The sequence below is a fragment of the Convolutriloba macropyga genome, chromosome 1 (assembly GCF_964194025.1).
Source record: "Convolutriloba macropyga chromosome 1, txConMacr16.3, whole genome shotgun sequence".
In the NCBI taxonomy this organism is placed as follows: domain Eukaryota; kingdom Metazoa; phylum Xenacoelomorpha; order Acoela; family Convolutidae; genus Convolutriloba; species Convolutriloba macropyga.
In genome coordinates, this window is record NC_134468.1 from 3,353,120 (window position 1) to 3,373,267 (window position 20,148).

Below are 20,148 nucleotides of genomic sequence, written 5' to 3' on the forward strand. Positions count from 1 at the left end.
ACTTTTCGGATACTGGCTACGGTCACCTCTGAAGAAAGGAAAAGCTCGTTTGCGCTTGTATATATCCTTGGCTAGTGTGTGTAACATGTTTACAAATTTAGTAATGCAATCTTCAGAGCTGTCCACGTGGAAGAAGATGAGTTTTGTTGAGAAGTGATCAATTACCGCAAGTGAAAACCCACAGGACTCGTGTTTTTAAATAACTCTGGTGTATGAGTTGTTCCCGTGGGGCGTGCATCCTGCTACTGGATACAAGAAGGATTCGAAGTCAAAGTAAATGACTGAGGGAACAAACCAGGTAGCGGCCTAGTTTTTGAATTTATATAATTTTTTTTCACGGAGCTGGTAATCGAACAACAGCCGGCGCATTTTCACAGCAGGTTTCCATATGTGCGGTAAGCTTTGCAAGGCCTTCTTCACACAACCAGAAACAATTTCGGCAAATATGAAACGCAAAGCGAAATTTGGTATTTCGGAGTTGACAGACTACCTTAACCAAGTTGGTAATCAACACATAATGGTAACAGTCTGCTTCGTATAAAAGCAAAAGATCCATTGTGAAGTTTGAGACAAACTTTGACACTCTGAGTGGAATTAAGTCTCTACCATCATAACCAAAAACGTTGATTCGAACTTCATTTAGATTTTCGAACTGATTGATGTCTTCTAGCCCCATGGGCATATCGAAGTGTCCAGTTGGTTGATGAAGGTTGGCTTGCTTGTACGTTTCGGGTGAAGTTTTGTCTGTGTTGTAGTTCCTTCCTGGTCGATCTAAGCTAATGTTGTTGTGCATATGATATGCAGCAATAAAGCAGTAAAGGAAGCAATTTGCTTCCTCATGGTTACGAATATTAAGTAAACCGCGGCAATTTTGTAACTTTGATGGTAACGCAATGTAAGACAAGCCAGTTATAGGTCGGTAACGGGCAAAGTTCACAATTATTTTGATAACTTTCTCAAGCACCCAACCACTACCATTAGAGGCAAATGTCGTAAGCACTATCATCATCTTCTCGACCATAGTCCAGAAGGTCTTACTGCTAAGTCTCTGACTATACACCGGTGTCATGAGCGAATTTGCATAAATTTCAATAAGCTCATCTTCCTGATCTTCGTTTTGACTCGGCTTTCGGAGTTGAAGATGAGCACTAAATTGAACTTTTTGTGATCCTTGTGAGAGTTTTTGTTCTATAAGCGAATCGATTTGTGGTTTATGCTGGAGCATGAACTGAGCAAGGTCTGTGTTGGCTTGGGTTGGTGATGGCGGCAGATGGTAGCTCTGAAGGGTACCATTAAAGGCAGTTTCGGCCGGCGCTTGAGTTGGTTGGAATTGATCGCCAAAGACAGGTAAAGAATTCAAAGAACTCATATGCTGAGCAAATAATCTGGTGTCGTTAAAGCCCATATAGCAGGACCGACAACAATTTGTAAATTTTTGATGACAAGTCCTCATGTGTTGTTCCAGTTCAGAAAGTTTTCTACAAGTGAATGTACAAATACAACAGGTAAAGACTGGTAAACCTACTTCGTCGGGATGGTAGCGATGCTCATGGCGAGATTGATTTCCTCTGTTTGCAAAAGTTGCCGAACAATATTTGCAATTGAAAACCATAGTTGAAAAATTCAAGATTCAAAAGTTAACAGAAATAATGACAACTTTCGTAAACATGTAACTCAACTTCAAATGGCGAATTTATTTCTATTCCACACGATGTTCATATAAGACGCGCGCAATTCAAACTTTCAAAATTTTCGAATTTGATTGGATAATAAGAGCGCGTCCCCGCTTTAGTCAACTACTATGAACATATCAAGTTGCGTTAACGTAAAGTAGCGCTTGACTTTACGTTTCTCACTGAACAACACTGACATGATAAAACTTGTTTGTTATTTTCGAATTATTAGTACAATATATAAAAAGATTTTTTAAAAACCAGGGGTAGGTCCTTTTAGTTATTAGTTCTATGTGATGTAAGAAAGCATATCAATTGCAATTTTTTGATTTGCTAACTTTTAGGTTTAGTCAAAGTAAACTTTTATGAATTTTCAATGATCTTTCAATCAAATATTTTAATCTTCTTCATTTTCATAGATAATATGCTCCAATGACATAAGGGTAGAGGAAACATTTGTGTTTGAATCCGTTAGATGTAATATTACACTCCAGTAGCCTACATAAAAAGAAAGTTTTGATTTGATTTCCATAGAATTTTTGAATAGTTTTGCAAAAACATCGCTTTTTTGTACACTTTGTTAAATTTTAAGTACAAAGGATGCTTTGGACGGTTATCATGCACAGTTTTATTACTGTCACGGTGTTTGAACAGCTAAAAAATCTACTAAAAGCAATTGAAATATTCATTTTTTTTCGCTTAATGTTGCAAAAAAAGCGATTTTTGTAGTTTTTTTTTACTGTAGATGCCGATGGGTGCGTCTGACGATGTTGGTCATCATAACCAAAAATGCTCCCCGGGCACTAAAACGCAGGAACCGACAAGAAAAAATCCCTCAAATCTTTTGTAACCCAATAGTGTCAACCCAATAGTCGGTTTCATCCCAACTATCTGTTGGAGCCGACTTTTTTGGGGTCAAAGGTCACCATGAAAAACAGAAAAAAATTTTTTCGTTTGTTTTTAACTTTTTTAGAAGAAATGTGGTCAATTTCTTTATTCATATCGGTAGCCCACAAAAAACAGTTGGTAATGGCGTTCAGGTTTTGAGTTTTCGTATGTCGAAAAAAATTTATTAAGCAAAAAAACCGGAAAAATCTCATTTTTAAAAAAAATCCTTTCTTTTTTTCCTCCTTTTTGCTGAAAAAATGATGTTTTACTAGTTTAACTAACACCTGAAGGTATACCCAACAAGAGCGCTGATATTATATCAGCATACGAAGAACGATTTGTTAAATGAAGTTTTTGTTTGATAAGGACTTTATGCATTTTTTGAAGCTTTTGTTCAAACCTAATTTTACATTTCAATAGCTTTCTCAACAAATTTTCTCTCAACCAATCAGAAGCTTGTTTGCTTCCTGCTATATATTCGAACACGTTTGAACATGTCCATTTTGGAATTTTTCTCCCAACTTTGTCTCACTAAACAGTACTGTTTTTGTCAACATGTTTGAACATGTCCATTTTTGTAAAATTCTGATTCGAAAGTCTGCTAGCTATGTAAAAACATTAAAAGAAGAGTGTCAATTAGCGAGCTATTCACAAAAGATAGTAACACAACACACCAAAGTGAAAAGGAAAAACAATTCAATATTAAATAAGTTGTTAGAGGTCAAAAAAGTCCATTAGAGAGTCTTCTTGTTTTCGTTTTTTTGGTGCTGCGCACACTACTGGAGTTTCCGAGCAATTGGGTGTCTTGACATCGGCTGAATTTGTTTGGGGTTGTGGTGTCTGAAAGTTTGAACCAGATAAAATGTTGACATCAAACTGACTTGCAAAATTGTCAGAGATCTTGTTCTTCCTCTGGAAATCCTCAAAGAGTGACGGACTTGGGGTTGGAGTAAAAGTTGGGCTTGGATCCACAGCAGGAGTTGTTGGAACACTGACTGAAACACTCGGTGGCTGACTGTCCGGTGAGGATGGTGATGATTTCACACCCCACATATCACCCAAATATTCGTAGGCTTGATATGTACCGAGTTGATTCTCGAATAAGGGCACACAATCGCAGTCGTATCTGTACAAGATACGTCTCACTTCCTCCGGCAAAGTTTCTTCAGTCGAATGCATTTGTGGTATAGTTTTTGGTGGTAAGTGTCCTCCAGAAGTAATGACACTGGATTCAGCCGGCTCCGTTTTTTCTTGTAGGGCAGCAATAGCGTTAACAAATAGCTTCGGTATCAAACAATGCTGGTATGTGTACCACAAATCGTTTTTTCTTTTCTGTTGTATCAGAACGACAAAATTTTCAAACACGGTTTGGTAAACAAGAGTTCTCTCAAAAGAGATAGCAGACTCCGAAAGAATTTTCACGGACATTGTTTTCAAGTTCAATTTCGATTCAATAGTTAACTGTTAAGTAAGAGCAAAAGAAAGAAATGAACACAAGTACAAAATTCTTTCCCAACATGTGTTTCGCAAGGTTCGCCTTATCTAAGACCAAAAAAATGATTGGAGCATAATCGCACCTAGTTGCCTAATATATTTTATATAACATGTGGTTAGCCACACTGTTGTTCCTTTACAGAGGAATTTGGGGTCACATCTGTTTGGTATTGGTTTTATGTAAATTGTGTGTGGTCTCTTCACTATACTATCTAGGGTCACATCTGTTCTAAATCAACTTGTATGTAAAATACATGGGTGCCTACACTAATAATGGTTAACTATCTCCCACACAGAAGTGTGGGTTGTGGTGATAAATTTATTGCTTTCTATACAAAACACATGAACTTGTTATCTTTGTTCGCAAGTAGGTTCTGGTGATTTATAGAGGTATGGTTTTAATTAACTATTATCTAAAAATGAACACAATTACAAAATTCTTTCCCAACATGTGTTTCGCAAGGTTCGTCTTTTCTAAGACCAAACAAATGATTGGAGCATGGACACACCTATTTGCATAATATATTGTATATAGCATGTGGCTAGCCGCACTTTGGTTCCTTTACAGAGGAATTTGGGGTCACATCTGTTTTGTATTGGTTTTATGTAAATTGTGTGGTCTCTACACTATACCATCTAGGGTCACATCTGTTCTAAATCAACTTGTAATATATATGGGTCCCTACACTATTAATGTTTAACTCTCTCCCACACAGAAGTGTGCGGTTGTGTTGATAAATTTATTGTTTTATATACAAAACACATGTACTTGTTGTCTTTGTTCGCAAGTAGGTTCTGGTAGTTTATAGAGGTATGGTTTTAATTAATTATTATCTAAGGTCACATACGTATAAAAGTCTAAAATGAACAGTCTCAAGTACGCCGTGGGGCGTACTTGAGATTGTATTTACCAATCACTTGGATTTAATTAAAAATATGACGACACTGGTTTGATCCCAACTTGCCGCGCCTCTTAACTTCGTAGTTATTTACAATATGTTGACTGAAAGTGATCAAACAAGTTGCCTACCATGCCTTTTACTTCCTCAAAAGACACACAGTTTGGAGATTAATATTTCGACATTTCCCAAACAGAAAAGCGTTTGGTCAGGGCAACTTTAAAAACGTACGAGAGAACCGGAACATATGTGTTTCTAAAGTTGTTCAAGAAAGCGGCCGAGGATTACGAGTTTGAACAGAGAATTTCTCTGACTCTAGAAGAGTTTGGAAATTCAGTCAAAAAAGCAGAAAAAATACGTGAAGCTGCTGCAACGCAAGATTCAAAACCACCCCCAGCAAAGAAGCAGAAATTTGATCAGTGTAGTAGAGATGGTGGAAGCAATGTTTGAGCGATCTCCCAACTATTTCAAACAATTTCAAAAGCAGTTCAAGTTTTTAATTGCTGATGAAAAGCCAAACTTAACAGCTTCGAATAACTATGCTGTGTGTTCTCATTTTGAGTCTGAATTTTGTCAGTTACCAACTAACCATTTTCACGTTCTGATTGAGAGTGCAATGTTGAGAACATGAAGCCAATCAAAATTTTTGCAGTTCCCTGTCTCTTCACTACCTTCAGACACTTATTTTCAACCTCAACGAGTCTGGAATTTAAAGGAGATACATTTTCAAAATTACAGCTTGCCGTTGACTTTAATAACAAATCTGGAGAGAAAATGGATACAGCAAATGTACGCAAGCGACTTCCACCCTTGACAAATCTACAGCGGTCACTAGCGGAATCTCAAAAACATTGGCGAGATCTACATCAATTGTACCACAGAAAACAATTCTCAATTTTGTATGTTCTACAATTTCTTCGAAAACTCAAACTGATCAATTTAGTAGTGAAACTTTAAAAAGAGTGGAATCAATTTTGAGTGGTCCTCATTCTGGTGCTTTTTGTCAGATTATGGATATATTTATGAGTGGTTTTGGAAAACTAAACATTGATTCTGATTTACTATTTGTTCGTCTTGTAAATGAAGAAAAAATTCAGTTTAAAAAAAAATTTATTTCACAATATTAGTTTTGTTAGAGCATCATGTGAAGAGCAAAGCGAATCAATTGAAAATCACTACAATTTACAATTTGTCTATCATCAAATATTAAATGAGCAATAAAAATACAAAAGAGTCCACACAATTCTGGGTTTTGACCTTGAATTGGTTGGTTTTCAAGTAATTGGTGAAACTGTACATTATTTTTTGCAAGTCGTTGATAAATATTCTTGTAAGAAGACAAGGATCGTCCAAGGGGATCAGCAAACAGAAGATGGTCGTTCTTTTTACAAATGAGGAGCCAGTGCGTGCCAGGACTTTGAGATTTTGACGCATTTACTATTAAAAAAGTATTTGATTTCAATTTTGAAGGAAAATTGTCTGCTGCAAATACACCTCGAAATTTGTGCTTTAGTTTTTGACATCTCTGAATTAAACCATTAATATCATCTTCGTCCATCATCAGTTTGTTAGAATATGATTTTTTGACACTCGTCGCGCAGTATCAACAAAAATTGTACTAGCTTTTTCTCCAATAATAAAAATTTCAACGTTGGTCGGTAACGCTGCTGAAAACTTCAACTCGATAGATATGGAGCAGTTTGTTAGCTCCGGGTGTATAAAATCATGAGAAGCTTGTTGGGTGCTAGTCAGATCAAATACCATTATAAAATGGTTGGGATAGTCTGACAGACTTATTCCGTGTCCATTGTCAATATAGGCTAAATCCGATATTGTATTAAAATAAAGGCGTTTGTTATCAGTTGTAGATATTGGGCTATCAGCCACTGGTAACCCGTTGCGATAAATATATATATCTGTTCCAAGTCAAATTTTTGAAAATGAAAAGGATTTTGCATATTGTTGCCCAAAAAAGCTTCGTTCGTATTGAGACAAATTGCTAGTCTTCGGATTGGCTCTCGTGCAAAAATGTCCTCTTGCTTCCAACTATGCAGACCAGTTGAAGCCAAAAACGTCTTGGTCAAAGTTTCAAAGTAGGGATAGGCAGCAGGGCTAGTAAGCAAGGTTTTTTCAATGGCAGACACGACCTCGTCATTCAATGTCATCTTGCGAACGTACAAATTAGCTTCAACAATTTTCACCTTGTAATGTTTTGCAGCATCATCCGAAATGATAACAAAATCATCAATAGATCTTCTGAATGCAATACGAAGAGTTACACCACTGAGCAGATGTTTATCACATGTGAAAACCGCTACTTTACCATAAAAAGTGCATTCTGCTGACTCTCTGAGTTTTTTCTTCGAGCAATTTCACCTGCTTTTATTGCAGATGGATCTTCTTCGTAAGAATAGCCTTGACATGCCAACCAAGTGTTCTTTGCGTCTTTGTTATGTGAGAACTCAGTTTCTATAAAACTCTTGTGTGCGTAATTTCCATTTAGGGTAGAGATTTTTAACCCGTTGGCTGACACTGTGCAGTCAGAGAAAAGTGAATGTAGCACATTATTGCAAAAGTATGGAGCATCGGTTTTAGCAGTGTCAGCAGTAGCTTCCCCGTCATATTTGAGATCAGCTCCCGAAGACTGAACAATTTTGCATTTGACTTCCAAAAAATTTTTTGTAAATCAATAAAATTGTTACGGTCACCAGTTACCTCGAACTCTAACATGGGTCCATCAGGACTATAAACAGGTCCCAATTTTTGACAAAAACTTCCATCGAAAGTCACCAAGAGCGCCGGCTTCTCAAACAGATCCAAAGAGCTATGGGTTGCTTCGTTTGGTTACAGGTTAGCGATCATATTTAACTTGAGAAAAGAAATCAGACCGACTTCTTTTTGGAACTTTTTGTTTTGAAATGACCAACTTTTGTTTGGTTAATCTTTTTCTTGGTGATTTTTTTGAGCGACTCCTAATCGTTTTTCTTTGTTCCCGAAATCTTGCTCCCCCTGTTTGTTTTTTAAGAGTGTTGCTTATTGTATTTTTGAGTGCTTGTTTGGGTGATTTTTTACTGCTGACAACGTCTAGCAGCTCTGGAACACTTTGCTTTAAAAGTTCTTTTCCAATACGTTTTGCAGTAGGAAGAATGAAACGTCGAGCTAGGGGCAAAGCGACCCGCCCAATTCCCGCAGCTAATGCACCAAAACCACTGCCTCTTTGCCGGTAGTGGCCAGAGAAATGTGGTAAGGATGTTGCTTGGTTAGCGTAATAAGAGTCCATGCTAATTGGAAAATTTTTTGAACTGAAGGGTTAAAATGACTTTACCGGTTCCCGAAAAGGGAACCAATTCTCCCGTTTCTGTGCGGAGCTCAATCGATATTGATTGTATGGTGTTTGATAAGAGTTTTTTGTAATCTAAATTGGAAAAAACAATCCGATGAGTTGGTTCAAGCTCGCAGACACTACCGTTTTTCAGACGTTGTTTTGAATCAATGACTCGAAGCAAGGGGGCTTTTGTATCACCGACGTACTGGTACTCAATAATGTTCGTATATATAAAAATTAAGTGCTTTCACGAGCAAAGATCAACGGGAAATTCTCCATAGTATGCTGCCGTTTCATCACTCTTCATAAGTCTGTTTGATGTTGCGCTTTTCATTTTGTACCCTATGTGTACTCCACTGCCATCTGGAATGCCCGAAAAACCAATAATGCTGGGAATTTCTTTACTGGGAAAAGTAAATCCTTCATTTTTCCCCATCAAAATTTTAAACTTTCCAGTTTTCTTGATCTCTCTGAATGAAAAGTTTGGTAGTCCAACAGTTCGTTTGATAGTAGTTAGTATGTCAACAACTGAGTTATAAGTTCCTGTCATGATAGAGACAATTTTTCACCGTTATACGGACGAGAGATCACATTGGCTTCGGTAGCCCTTTTCTGGCTGTCTTCGTACCCTTTTAAGCTATATACTACCATGTCTCCATTTACAATATGCTCAATTTTTGTGGGGAAAATGATCTCACTGAGAGCTACTCTCCAGTCACCAGCGAGTTGAATTTCATCATTGAAAAAGTTTCGAAATGAACTGAGAGTGTTAGAGTCAAAAATTTCCATTGAAGCAGATGAAATAACATGCACAGTGAATTCATCGGTGAAACGGTTTTCAATCATTTTTCTCTACACGAACAAGCTGTAACTCTGGTTGATAAAATTTAACTTCAATTTTTTCACCGTTTGCATCAATAAGTGAATACGTTGGCGGATTGAAGGTTGCTAAGCTTTCTACTTCAAAAACTTCGTCGGTGAAAGATTGTTTATACCCTTTCCTGAAGGCTTCGTCTTTTTTGACAATTCTAACAAAATCTCCAACGTAAAATTTGGGTCTCTGAAACTTGATTGTTTGAGCGCTCAACGAGACAAGTCGTGGATCATCCTTTTTAGTGACTTTATTTGGAGCAAGTTTGGTTACTCGGTTGACTCGTGAATTAATTGTTTTCACAAATTGATCCAGTTTATCTATGTAGGAGTATGTCCACTTTTCTTCAAGGTACTTGTAGATAATGTTTTTTAGTGACCGAATGTTCCGCTCTGCAAATGCAGACTTTTTTTCACTAAAAGTGCTGTATAAATGAATTCCTCGTTTGTTGCATAAGGTTTTGAAGGCTCCAAGAAACTCTGTACCATCATCAACCCACACTTTTTGTGGTTGCTTGTTTTTTATCATTTTTTAAAAGGCCGAGGCAGTTTCCGTTGCATACTTTGTTTTTAAGGGCTCCACACGAAGGTATCTGGAAAGACAGTCGACCGCAACCAATAAATATTTAACACTTCTGTTGTATTTTGCTAGTTTATCCACATAAGCCAAGTCAACGGACCAAATTTCATTTATGTCTTTTACTATTACTTTAAGTCTGGGAAATTGTAAACGAATTGGGCGATTTTTTGTAAAAGATGACTTGGTTTCCAAGTATGTCTTAACTTTACCAAATGATAATTTGCTTTGTGTTTTTAATCGCTTTGGGCTTCCAAACGATGCAGGTCCCTTCAAATACAGTTGGTCCAACGTTTTTTTCTCAGAAGAAGTAAGACCATTTTTGCTGTTTGGTCTCTCCTTCTGCCGTCTTTTTTCTTGTGCCCGTTTTTCTTTGGTTGGTAACTTGATAACCGCTTCCTGATTGTCCTCGTGGGCTTGCAAAAATTTCTTCTTCGCTTTCGGATGCTTCCAAGATCTGTTTGGCATAAGTATTCGAAACTAAATGAGGTGGAAGATCGAGAGCTAATAATGCTCGAGAATATTTTTGAATGTCAATTTTCTTTGTTGACTGCTGTGTGTTATACAAAAAGTTGACGCTTTTAAGCCAAGTGGTTGGTTATCAATATGAATGATACCACCTGGATCTTCAATGGATATTGTCGGGGATTCTAATATCTTGTTGAGAATGATTTCTGCTCTTCCGATTTTATTTTTCTCCATCACTCCGAAATTTCTCATTTTTGACTGAAACGTTGTAGTTGTACTTTTTTTGACAATAGGTTCAATTTCACTGTCATCACTCATCGGCTCCTCTTTTTGCTCATGATCTGTTTCAACATTTATGCTGGGTTCTGTCTGGACTGCTCCATCCTCTTTTTCACTTTTTTCCGGATTTTGTAACATGTTTCTTTGAATGAGAGACAATTGCGTGGCTTTCTGTTTGTAGACAGGATTGTCAAAAATTTCACTTTTTGCCGGTTGTGTTGACATGAACATTCTTTTGGGAATTAAGATAAATTCTTCAGTATACATTATCACTTCCTCAGATGAAGGTAACACGAGAGAGCAATACCTTTCAAAAGAACCGTGTTTTTAGCAAAAATCTGCCTTTTATTTTTTAAACTTGTTTGTTTAGATAAAAGTTTTTTAAATGAATTTCCATGTCCTTGTATTAATGTCTTCTTGACGGGAACGTTACCGTTGACAACATTAAGCAAACACTCGCAAAGAAAGTTAATAAAACTATTTGGTGCCGACTTGATTAGTTCTTTTGACTTTATGTCCGATGTCTCTAACATTCGCCGCAGCATACAAAGCTCTTTCTCTCTCATTACTCAAATTGGTTATAACAGCTTTAGCTGGGGGAAGGTAAAAAACGGATGGTCCTGGTGGAACAATATTGGAGCAGTAACGTAAAACGTCCGATGTTTTTGGATCCAGATCGATCAGTAAATGACCAAAGGGTTGTTTGGTTGCTAGCTCGTAGCTATCTTTCAAAAATTGCGTGTTATTAAGCTGTCGACCAATTAAACCAATCTGTTGAATGTCACGGGGTGATTTAAATAAAATGATGTGTGTTGTATTAAGATCAATAGTTCGTGACCATTTACTTTGTTGAAATAAATTGTGTTTTACGTAAATTACACTAATGTTTTTGTGACGTCCTGCTGTAGCCAATTTCGAAAACTCTTTGTCGTTAGAAATCTCTTCACATGAATCGTCAAACACCAGCAGACAGTTTTCGAGCTCCGATATCAGATCGAAGCTTGAAAAATTGGTAAACTGTATGTTTAATTTTGCCTCTAGTGACTTAAATTTGGGTTGTTCATGTTGGTAGAAATAAAAAATCGAGAGGAACTTTGGAGAAAAAGTGTTTTCGAGTAACATTTTGAAAATAAGCTCTGTTTTTCCACAACATGACGGACCGCAAACAGCCATAAACAACCGGTCAGTTGTTGAAATGATTTTATTCATAATTTTGGGTTGGGAAGAGCGTATCCAACTGTACAAGAAAGAAGAGAAAACCAAAATGTAGACTCTTCACATTCAAGCTGGAAAAACACAAGTTTTACCAGAGAAACAATTATGAGAAAAATTATAATAAAAACTTGTGTAAAATAAACAACTTCTGATCGTGGTATCCTTGAATTACAAAACCTCCATGATCGTCTTTCATGGTGATTATCATCAAACACTAAGTCAGTTATTGCCCCGCCTGTATCTAACTGATCCTCTGCTCTACTCATTTCAAAATAAGTTTTTTTTTTAAAAAAAATAGGTAAATTTGGTTATTTCATTATATAAATTTCATAAGACACAAATTGTGAGTTTTGATTATCATTGATAAAAGTAATGGTGTAGTTCGCATTTACTCTGTCAGTTTTTTCTCTGAAAACAATTGACCGTACGTTGTTCTTTTCAATTCTTCGTCTTATTTCAGCTGGAAGGCTCTTATCGTTCAGTGACATCAGAACTGGTTCTGCACGCTTGGGCATAGGTAAAGGGGTTAGTTTCAGCTGTCGCATTTTCTCTTCCAAACACATGGTACAATTGAAAGTACTCCAAAAGTGAAAGGTATTTCTTGAAGGCTTCTATTTCAGCACCAGTACAGACAATTTGCTGTTTCCTCAGTACAGTTTGACCACGGATGTCAACTTTTTCCTCTTTGACAAATGTAGCTGTTAATTGATTTTCATCCGCTATACAACTGTAAACCACCAAATTTGGGGACAAGTTCACTTGAAGTAGAGACGATGCTGCTTTCTCGGACCGTCGATTCATTCGTTAGCCACAGGTAATAAAGTGTAGCTTTTTTTCTTGCAGTGTTGATTTCTTTGCCGCTTAGGACAGGTTAAAATATGTAAAATACAAATTGGTGTCTCGTGAAAAAATTTCAAATTTTCAATTTTTGGACATAATAAAATCTCTAAATTGATAACGTCCTTTTTAAGAAGTTTCTGAATTGTTTCTGTTTTTTCTGTTCCCTTCGCATAAAAAGTTGCCAAGGGAAATCGAAGTGCTATGCTTTCAAAAATTTGTTGCAAATAACAATATGGATAATCTCCACTCTCCCAATTCAAACCATGGAGATATTTTGACACCCAACTGTATGATCGTCTCTCACTCGAAGACAGTATGTTGAATGAAGTTGGGGGTAAAAATGACACAGTATCGCAATAATTTTCTGTCGAAACAGCTAGTTCTTTGATAATAAAACCAGACTTTTTATGTCGAAAGCCTTCAAAATCAAGAACAACTGGTCTTGATTTCAACATTCCAGCAAACTGAATAAATTGCTTTTAAAAGTCTTTACATATAGACAGAAGGCAAGTCCTGTCACGTGACCAAGATACTCGTTTGTCAATGGACACGGTAGGACATACGAATAGCCCGGCCCTTTTTCACTATATTCAAAGACAAAACCTGAAGCGTCGTGAAGTATAGCATGCAACCTCAAAATTTTGTAAGACTTGAAATACTTGTCCAGAGACGAATTATCAATACCAATCAGTCCACCATAGGGTCTCATTTTCATCGCAATATCCAAATCAAGATCAGGATCCAAGTACTGACATGTTGCCAAGAAATAAAGAAACCTTTCACCGTATTGAAAATAATCCTTTTTCAATTCCTTGTAAATTTCGTGAATAGCTTTCAAATCAACCGTCGCTAGAGTTGTCATGGCGGAAAAATGAGTTTCAAGGCCGCCTAATCCCCTTAATCCCTTTCCGTCTAGGATAACCCCCTATTATCCCATGTTTAAGTATCGTAGGATAACCCCCCCTCTCTTGAGACAGTATTTACTTACTACTCGCGTACTCGTTAAAACTGAAGCTCTTATATTTATGTATGGATTTCATTTTAATTTTCATTATATGGATTTGTTTTGAACAGACCCGTTAATCAAAAATTTTAAACCAATTTAAAGATCACAACGGCACATTTTTTAATCAAATTTAGAATTGGAAAAAATTTTCCATATTGTCTCACCGATCCATGTCATCAATTTTCGGTCAACACTTATACTGATTTTTAAACTGCCTCCCATAGATTCTTCTTTCAGTTGATGTCACCTCGTTTTCACTATTTGTTCACTCTCGATTAGTTGTGATATATGCATCATTGATTTCATTGTCACACATTGTCAACTCTGCTATATCTTGCTTGCTTTCCAAGGAAAGTAGTTAAGTTTTCCCGAGCAGCAACATTGTTTGACATAATTTTGCTTCTTAGGAAAAGGTTGAATAAATTCTTTAGCAGGCAAGCGTCATTTCCGCTCACTTTCAAATCGAAAGTAATGAGCCCAAATAGAGGATAGAGGTCCTAAAAATGAGTGCAAAATAAGCGAAATTTATAGCGGAATGCGATGTAATTTCTGTCCTTGGAATTAAATTTTGCAAAATTTTGTGAGCAGGACGAGGAAAAATTAACGACTCCACCAAAATTTGCTCGACTGAGTGTTAAAAAAAATTTAGAAGTCAAGACAGACAAAAGAATTTTGTATGTCAACTGAGTTAACTTTTACTGATAGTGAAAATCAAAACAAAATGATTTCAATAGCCATGCTTGATCATAGCCATAGATTTTCAAATTGAAATGTCCATACTGAAGCTCGACATTTTTGCTATTGATTTTACTAATCTTTGCCGTCTAATTTTAACCTTATTTTGTGAGCAGATGACCACAACCCGGACAATTTCCAGGCTGGTCCTCAGCTGCCCTCCTGGATGGCACATTCCAGGGCAACTAGCAGAAGAACTAGTTTTGCAACAGCAGCGGGAATTGAACGAGGGGACGACGTTGAAGATGATAAAAAGAGCACAGCCACTCATATTAAGGTAGAAATGTAACAAATGCTTAAAAAAATTGCCTTAATTAGCTACCATTTGCAATTATGTCATTATTATTTCCAGAATTATGCCGAATAACAAGCAATTTGTGTCACGAGTCGGAAAAAAGTTTCGAAATAAGATGTTTTATCGTTGCACGATTCATAGTTTAATAAAAAAAAATCATAGATTCAAATTTGAGTATAAGCAACTTGATTAATCTAATGGGATGTAGGGTGTATCTATAAAATAGATACGAAATACGGGTCCATGGTATACTGCGTCTTTGCGGCGATAAATAACTGGAACATGATTCGAAAGAGCGAACCAAAAATTAAGACCCAGACCACTTCTTCAAAATCATAGGATAACACTCAGGCAAAAAATTATCGGGTCATAATTCTACCACTTAAACCCTGAAGTTAAAATTTCACTGTCTTTGTAAGGACGAGGATCCAAATGCTCCAATATTGATTCTTCAGTTTTGATTTTTCAATGGCCAAATAGATGATTTGCAATTTCAGGGCATTCCAAAACTTCAAATCATGAGACCAAACGACGCCGTGGCTGCAAACAGTGGGTTAGCTGTGACCAAACCAGATGAGGAGAAGAAAGAGAAAACTAATAGAGAGTCGCCATTGAGGTACCGAAATTGTTACTTTGTTCCTGTTTTTCTAAGTGATTAATACTATTGTTGACAATATTGGGATCTATTTCTCTAGATTTTTTTTTTATTTTTTTAAAAAAAAAGTATGGAAGGAGAAAAAAAGAATATTGTAATTGAGCGAGCTTTTTTGAAAATCTTGTACGGCGTCTGAAAACAGGCTTCTAGCCTAATTGACGTACGTGAGTATGGATTGTAACATACTCAAACGAATTTATTATTCTGTTCCCTCCATTACATTTTTTGTTGTTGTATAGCACGTTGTTTTGTAAAACATAGGGATCTATTCTGTTTCGCACCCCCCCCTTAGCTTAGGGGGTATATAACTTGTGTGCCCCCAGGCGCACCTGATAATTTTTACATAAAAAGGTGCTATATTACAACACATAGGTTGTAATTGGGGGAATAAAAACATTGCGTGAGTGGGCGAAACAGAAGAGATTCAAAAATAGCACGTGCTCCTGGGGAATAAAAGTTATATGCCAACTAAGCGTGGGGGGGGGGGGGGGGGGGGGAGAATAGATCCCATTAATGCGACGCCAAATAGATGTTAAAACGTTCTTCTACTAAGACCTCAATATCACTGTTTTGCTCGACTGAAATTTGTTCAGTTAAAGAATTGCTCTCGTATCAAAATGCCTTCCTAATTTCAGTTCACTTGTCATTGTGATGTACTGGTTGCGTGACTCTGCTTGAAGTCACTGAGAACTTCTGGCGTTTATCGAGAACCGCGAAGCAGTTCGAGATATTTCAGAATTTCGAGTCACGTAACCATGCTTAAAACACGAAACACGCACGTTTTAAAATGACAAAATTCAGCGGAAGTCAACTTCTGGCTTTTTAACTTCTGGCACTGCAGACTTTCGGCATTTTAAAATGTGCACGTGAGTGTTTTAAGCAGTTTTCAATGTGGCAGTTTTCGATAATTGTTTTTAGTTATACCTGTACCTCTCTAAACTCGAAGGCAAATTGAGTACTGACTCAAGACACAATTTTTGCTGAATTTTCTCTTAACTCAAAGCCAACTCAAAAGTTCATTCTAAGTTTCCTCTGATTCAGAGGAATTCAAAATATATTGTTTCTGAATTTTGCTCTGATTCAGCGAATTTCAGAAGTACAGCAGGTATTATACTGAAATCCTTCTGATTCGGCACCGAAAATCAAAGTTTCTCTGAAAGTGTTCTTATTCAGTACTGATACTCACTGAGCGTTAAGTGCGAGTGGCGTTTTATAATGAACAGATTGATATTCTTTAACTGGTTTTATAAATCGGTAAAATTGGGTTAACATCTAAAAATAATTTTGAGGACGAGAAACCCAATCAATTCAGTCGGCCGATGGGCTCCTTACGGAAATGGCTTGCAGATCAAAATTTTTTAAGAATATGAGTTGTTTTTAGGAAACTATTCATACGAGATCGGTTGTTCAAGTTGTGTTATCTTACAATAAACAGTCGATATATCTTCATTACTGCGTTGGAAATATTCTTCATTACAATTTACATTATCTTACTCTCTATCAGTATTGTTCTCGCATGTCTCGAGTATTCTGCTCAGACAACTGGCAACCTTGCAGTAGCTGGAATCGTAATCTGGTTCTCGGTTATTGGGATCTATAACGTCCTTTGGATCCTGGCTATGGTTCCATACGATAGTCGGACTAACTCTAGGTGCAATTTGGTCGGGTTCTTTGGGTCCATAGCGTTGATTGCAGCGCATGTTATTCCGCTTTTGGTTGACGATGATGATGATAGAGGCAATAATGATGATGATGATCATGAGAACATAACTGGATGGATTTCTGCAGGTTAGTTAAGATTTGGAGTTTGGATATTATGACAATGTTTAATGCAAAAATGCTTCTGGATCTATTCTGTTAGTAGTGGATAAAAGTGGGCTTACAGCCACCAGCCCAATTTGTCCCATTCCTACATATGAGCCAAATTGTACTGGTGGCCGGAACTCCCCTTTTATCCACTACTTCTGTTTTGCCCCCCCCCCCCCCCAGTGTTTTTTATGACCCCCCCAGTTAGAAATTTTATGTTGTTATATAGCACGCTACTATGTAACAAAATAGCACGTGCGCCGGGGGGTGATAAAAAAATTCATGTTCACTAAGCTGGGGGGGGGGGGGGACAGAATAGATCCTAATTGTCCTATTAACATTGCCTGGAGTGAAAGTGAGGTACTAAAATTTCCAATTTCCTGAAACTGACCAAATGCTTGAAGCACAATTCTATGTTTTTTGTGTGAGAAATGAGTTCGAAATGAAATGCCTCGCATTTTTTACTGAATTGAATTATTGAATGTTTTAGCCAAATTTCGTTAGCGCCTACTAAACTCAGAATTTGTCAAAGCTAAACAGAATGGTCATTATGACTCGGATCTTGCAAAAAGGACATTAAATTGTAATAGGACATAATAAAATGTTCACTAAGCTGGGGGGGGGGGGGCGAAACAGAATAGATCCATGCTTCTTTTAACATCATGAGAAGAACTCAATTATTCAGAGTTATAGAGGATCTGGTCTGAAATATCGGTTGGTTCCTATATAATACAAAAGTAATTTTGAAAAATGACAGTTACCAATTTCCTAGTTTGATTTAGCCATTGACAAAATTGACTGAGGGTTCCTTCCTCAGGTGGATTTTCAGAAAGTCCTATTCAGCAAACTGCGAGTTCTGTACCTTTTTTGCAAAATTTAACTGAATTTGATTTTTATTATCACTCACTCACTCAATAAATCTTTTCTCCTCTTCATTTTTTGCATCAAATTCTGGAAGTATTCCGTCTTTTCCCATATTTGAAAATTAGAAAATTTTTTAAATGAATAAAAACTAGACTACAAAATGACGTTTTTCTTGTTTTCACGGAGGTGCATAAATAAAAAGTGAAAATTTTAGCGAACTAAAAGGGCCTGCCTTGCACATCTTTTCCCTAACTTTTGAAAAAGCTTTGGAACAAAAAGAAAGTTTCACAGGTCATCAGTGATGTGGAGGTCTAAGAATTGAACTTTCTGACTTTTTAAAATTTGTTAGCACATATACTCCTTATAGTTTTTTTGGAACGTTCCTGAGACTAGCGATGTCTAACCGCCCACCTCAAATTATATCAAGTCAGTTGTTTCAGGTGTGTTTTTGCTAATTGGCTTCTCTAGTCTACCCGGGTTGAAGAGAACAGCTCACAAACTCTGCAATCTAGTCAACATGATCTCTGTCATTGGGTTCTTTGTAGTCTGTGGCTGGTTCCACCGAGTGTACTTTGTCAATCTTGCCATCTTGTTCATCATCATTGACGTCATTGGAAGGTGCGTGTGTAAAGTTTTCAAAATAGACCTACTGATTTTTACTCTAAATTGTTAATAAGGAGTTTTTGTAACGCGGGAAATAACACCAAAGCAAAAATTACCTGAAAAATTTAACAGACGGTAGTGTAAATGATAACTTAAACATATAAATGATAACTTAAAAATTTAACAGACGGTAGTATAAATGATAACTTAAACATATGAATGATAACTTAAAAATTTAACAGACGGTAGTATAAATGATAACTTAAACATATTAATGATAACTTAAAAATTTAACAGACGGTAGTATAAATGATAACTTAAACATATAAATGGTAACTTAAAAATTTAACAGACGGTAGTATAAATGATAACTTAAACATATAAATGATAACTTAAAAATTTAACAGACGGTAGTATAAATGATAACTTAAACATATAAATGATAACGTAAAAATTTAACAGACGGTAGTATAAATGATAACTTAAACATATAAATGATAGCTTAAAAATTTAACAGACGGTAGTATAAATGATAACTTAAACATATTAATGATAACTTAAAAATTTAACAGACGGTAGTGTAAATGATAACTTAAACATATAAATGATAACTTAAAAATTTAACAGACGGTAGTATAAATGATAACTTAAACATATAAATGATAACTTAAAAATTTAACAGACGGTAGTATAAATGATAACTTAAACATATTAATGATAACTTAAAAATTTAACAGATGGTAGTATAAATGATAACTTAAACATATTAATGATAACTTAAAAATTTAACAGACGGTAGTATAAATGATAACTTAAACATATAAATGATAACTTAAAAATTTAACAGACGGTAGTATAAATGATAACTTAAACATATAAATGATAACTTAAAAATTTAACAGACGGTAGTATAAATGATAACTTAAACATATAAATGATAACGTAAAAATTTAACAGACGGTAGTATAAATGATAACTTAAACATATAAATGATAGCTTAAAAATTTAACAGACGGTAGTATAAATGATAACTTAAACATATTAATGATAACTTAAAAATTTAACAGACGGTAGTATAAATGATAACTTAAACATATAAATGGTAACTTAAAAATTTAACAGACGGTAGTATAAATGATAACTTAAACATATAAATGATAACTTAAAAATTTAACAGACGGTAGTGTAAATGATAACTTAAACATATAAATGATAACTTAAAAATTTAACAGACGGTAGTATAAATGATAACTTAAACATATAAATGATAACTTAAAAATTTAACAGACGGTAGTATAAATGATAACTTAAACATATCAATGATAACGTAAAAATTTAACAGACGGTAGTATAAATGATAACTTAAACATATAAATGATAGCTTAAAAATTTAACAGACGGTAGTATAAATGATAACTTAAACATATTAATGATAACTTAAAAATTTAACAGACGGTAGTATAAATGATAACTTGAACATATTAATGATAACTTAAAAATTTAACATACGGTAGTATAAATGATAACTTAAACATATAAATGATAACTTAAAAGTTTAACAGACGGTAGTATAAATGATAACTTAAACATATTAATGATAGCTTAAAAATTTAACAGACGGTAGTATAAATGATGACTTAAACATATTAATGATAA

At 35.7% G+C, this 20,148-nt stretch overlaps 1 protein-coding gene across 3 annotated transcripts in view; it reads left to right on the forward strand.

Moving 5' to 3' along the window:
• Positions 1-20,148, forward strand: part of LOC142344792 (uncharacterized) — a 58,941-nt gene that overhangs the window by 10,318 nt on the left and 28,475 nt on the right. For all 3 annotated transcript variants that reach the window (XM_075396740.1, XM_075396748.1, XM_075396758.1), the window contains 4 exons: positions 14,386-14,546; positions 15,062-15,180; positions 16,601-17,007; positions 18,330-18,507. In XM_075396740.1, the coding sequence (XP_075252855.1) occupies positions 14,386-14,546; positions 15,062-15,180; positions 16,601-17,007; positions 18,330-18,507 (865 nt within the window). The remainder of the gene's footprint in view (positions 1-14,385; positions 14,547-15,061; positions 15,181-16,600; positions 17,008-18,329; positions 18,508-20,148) is intronic.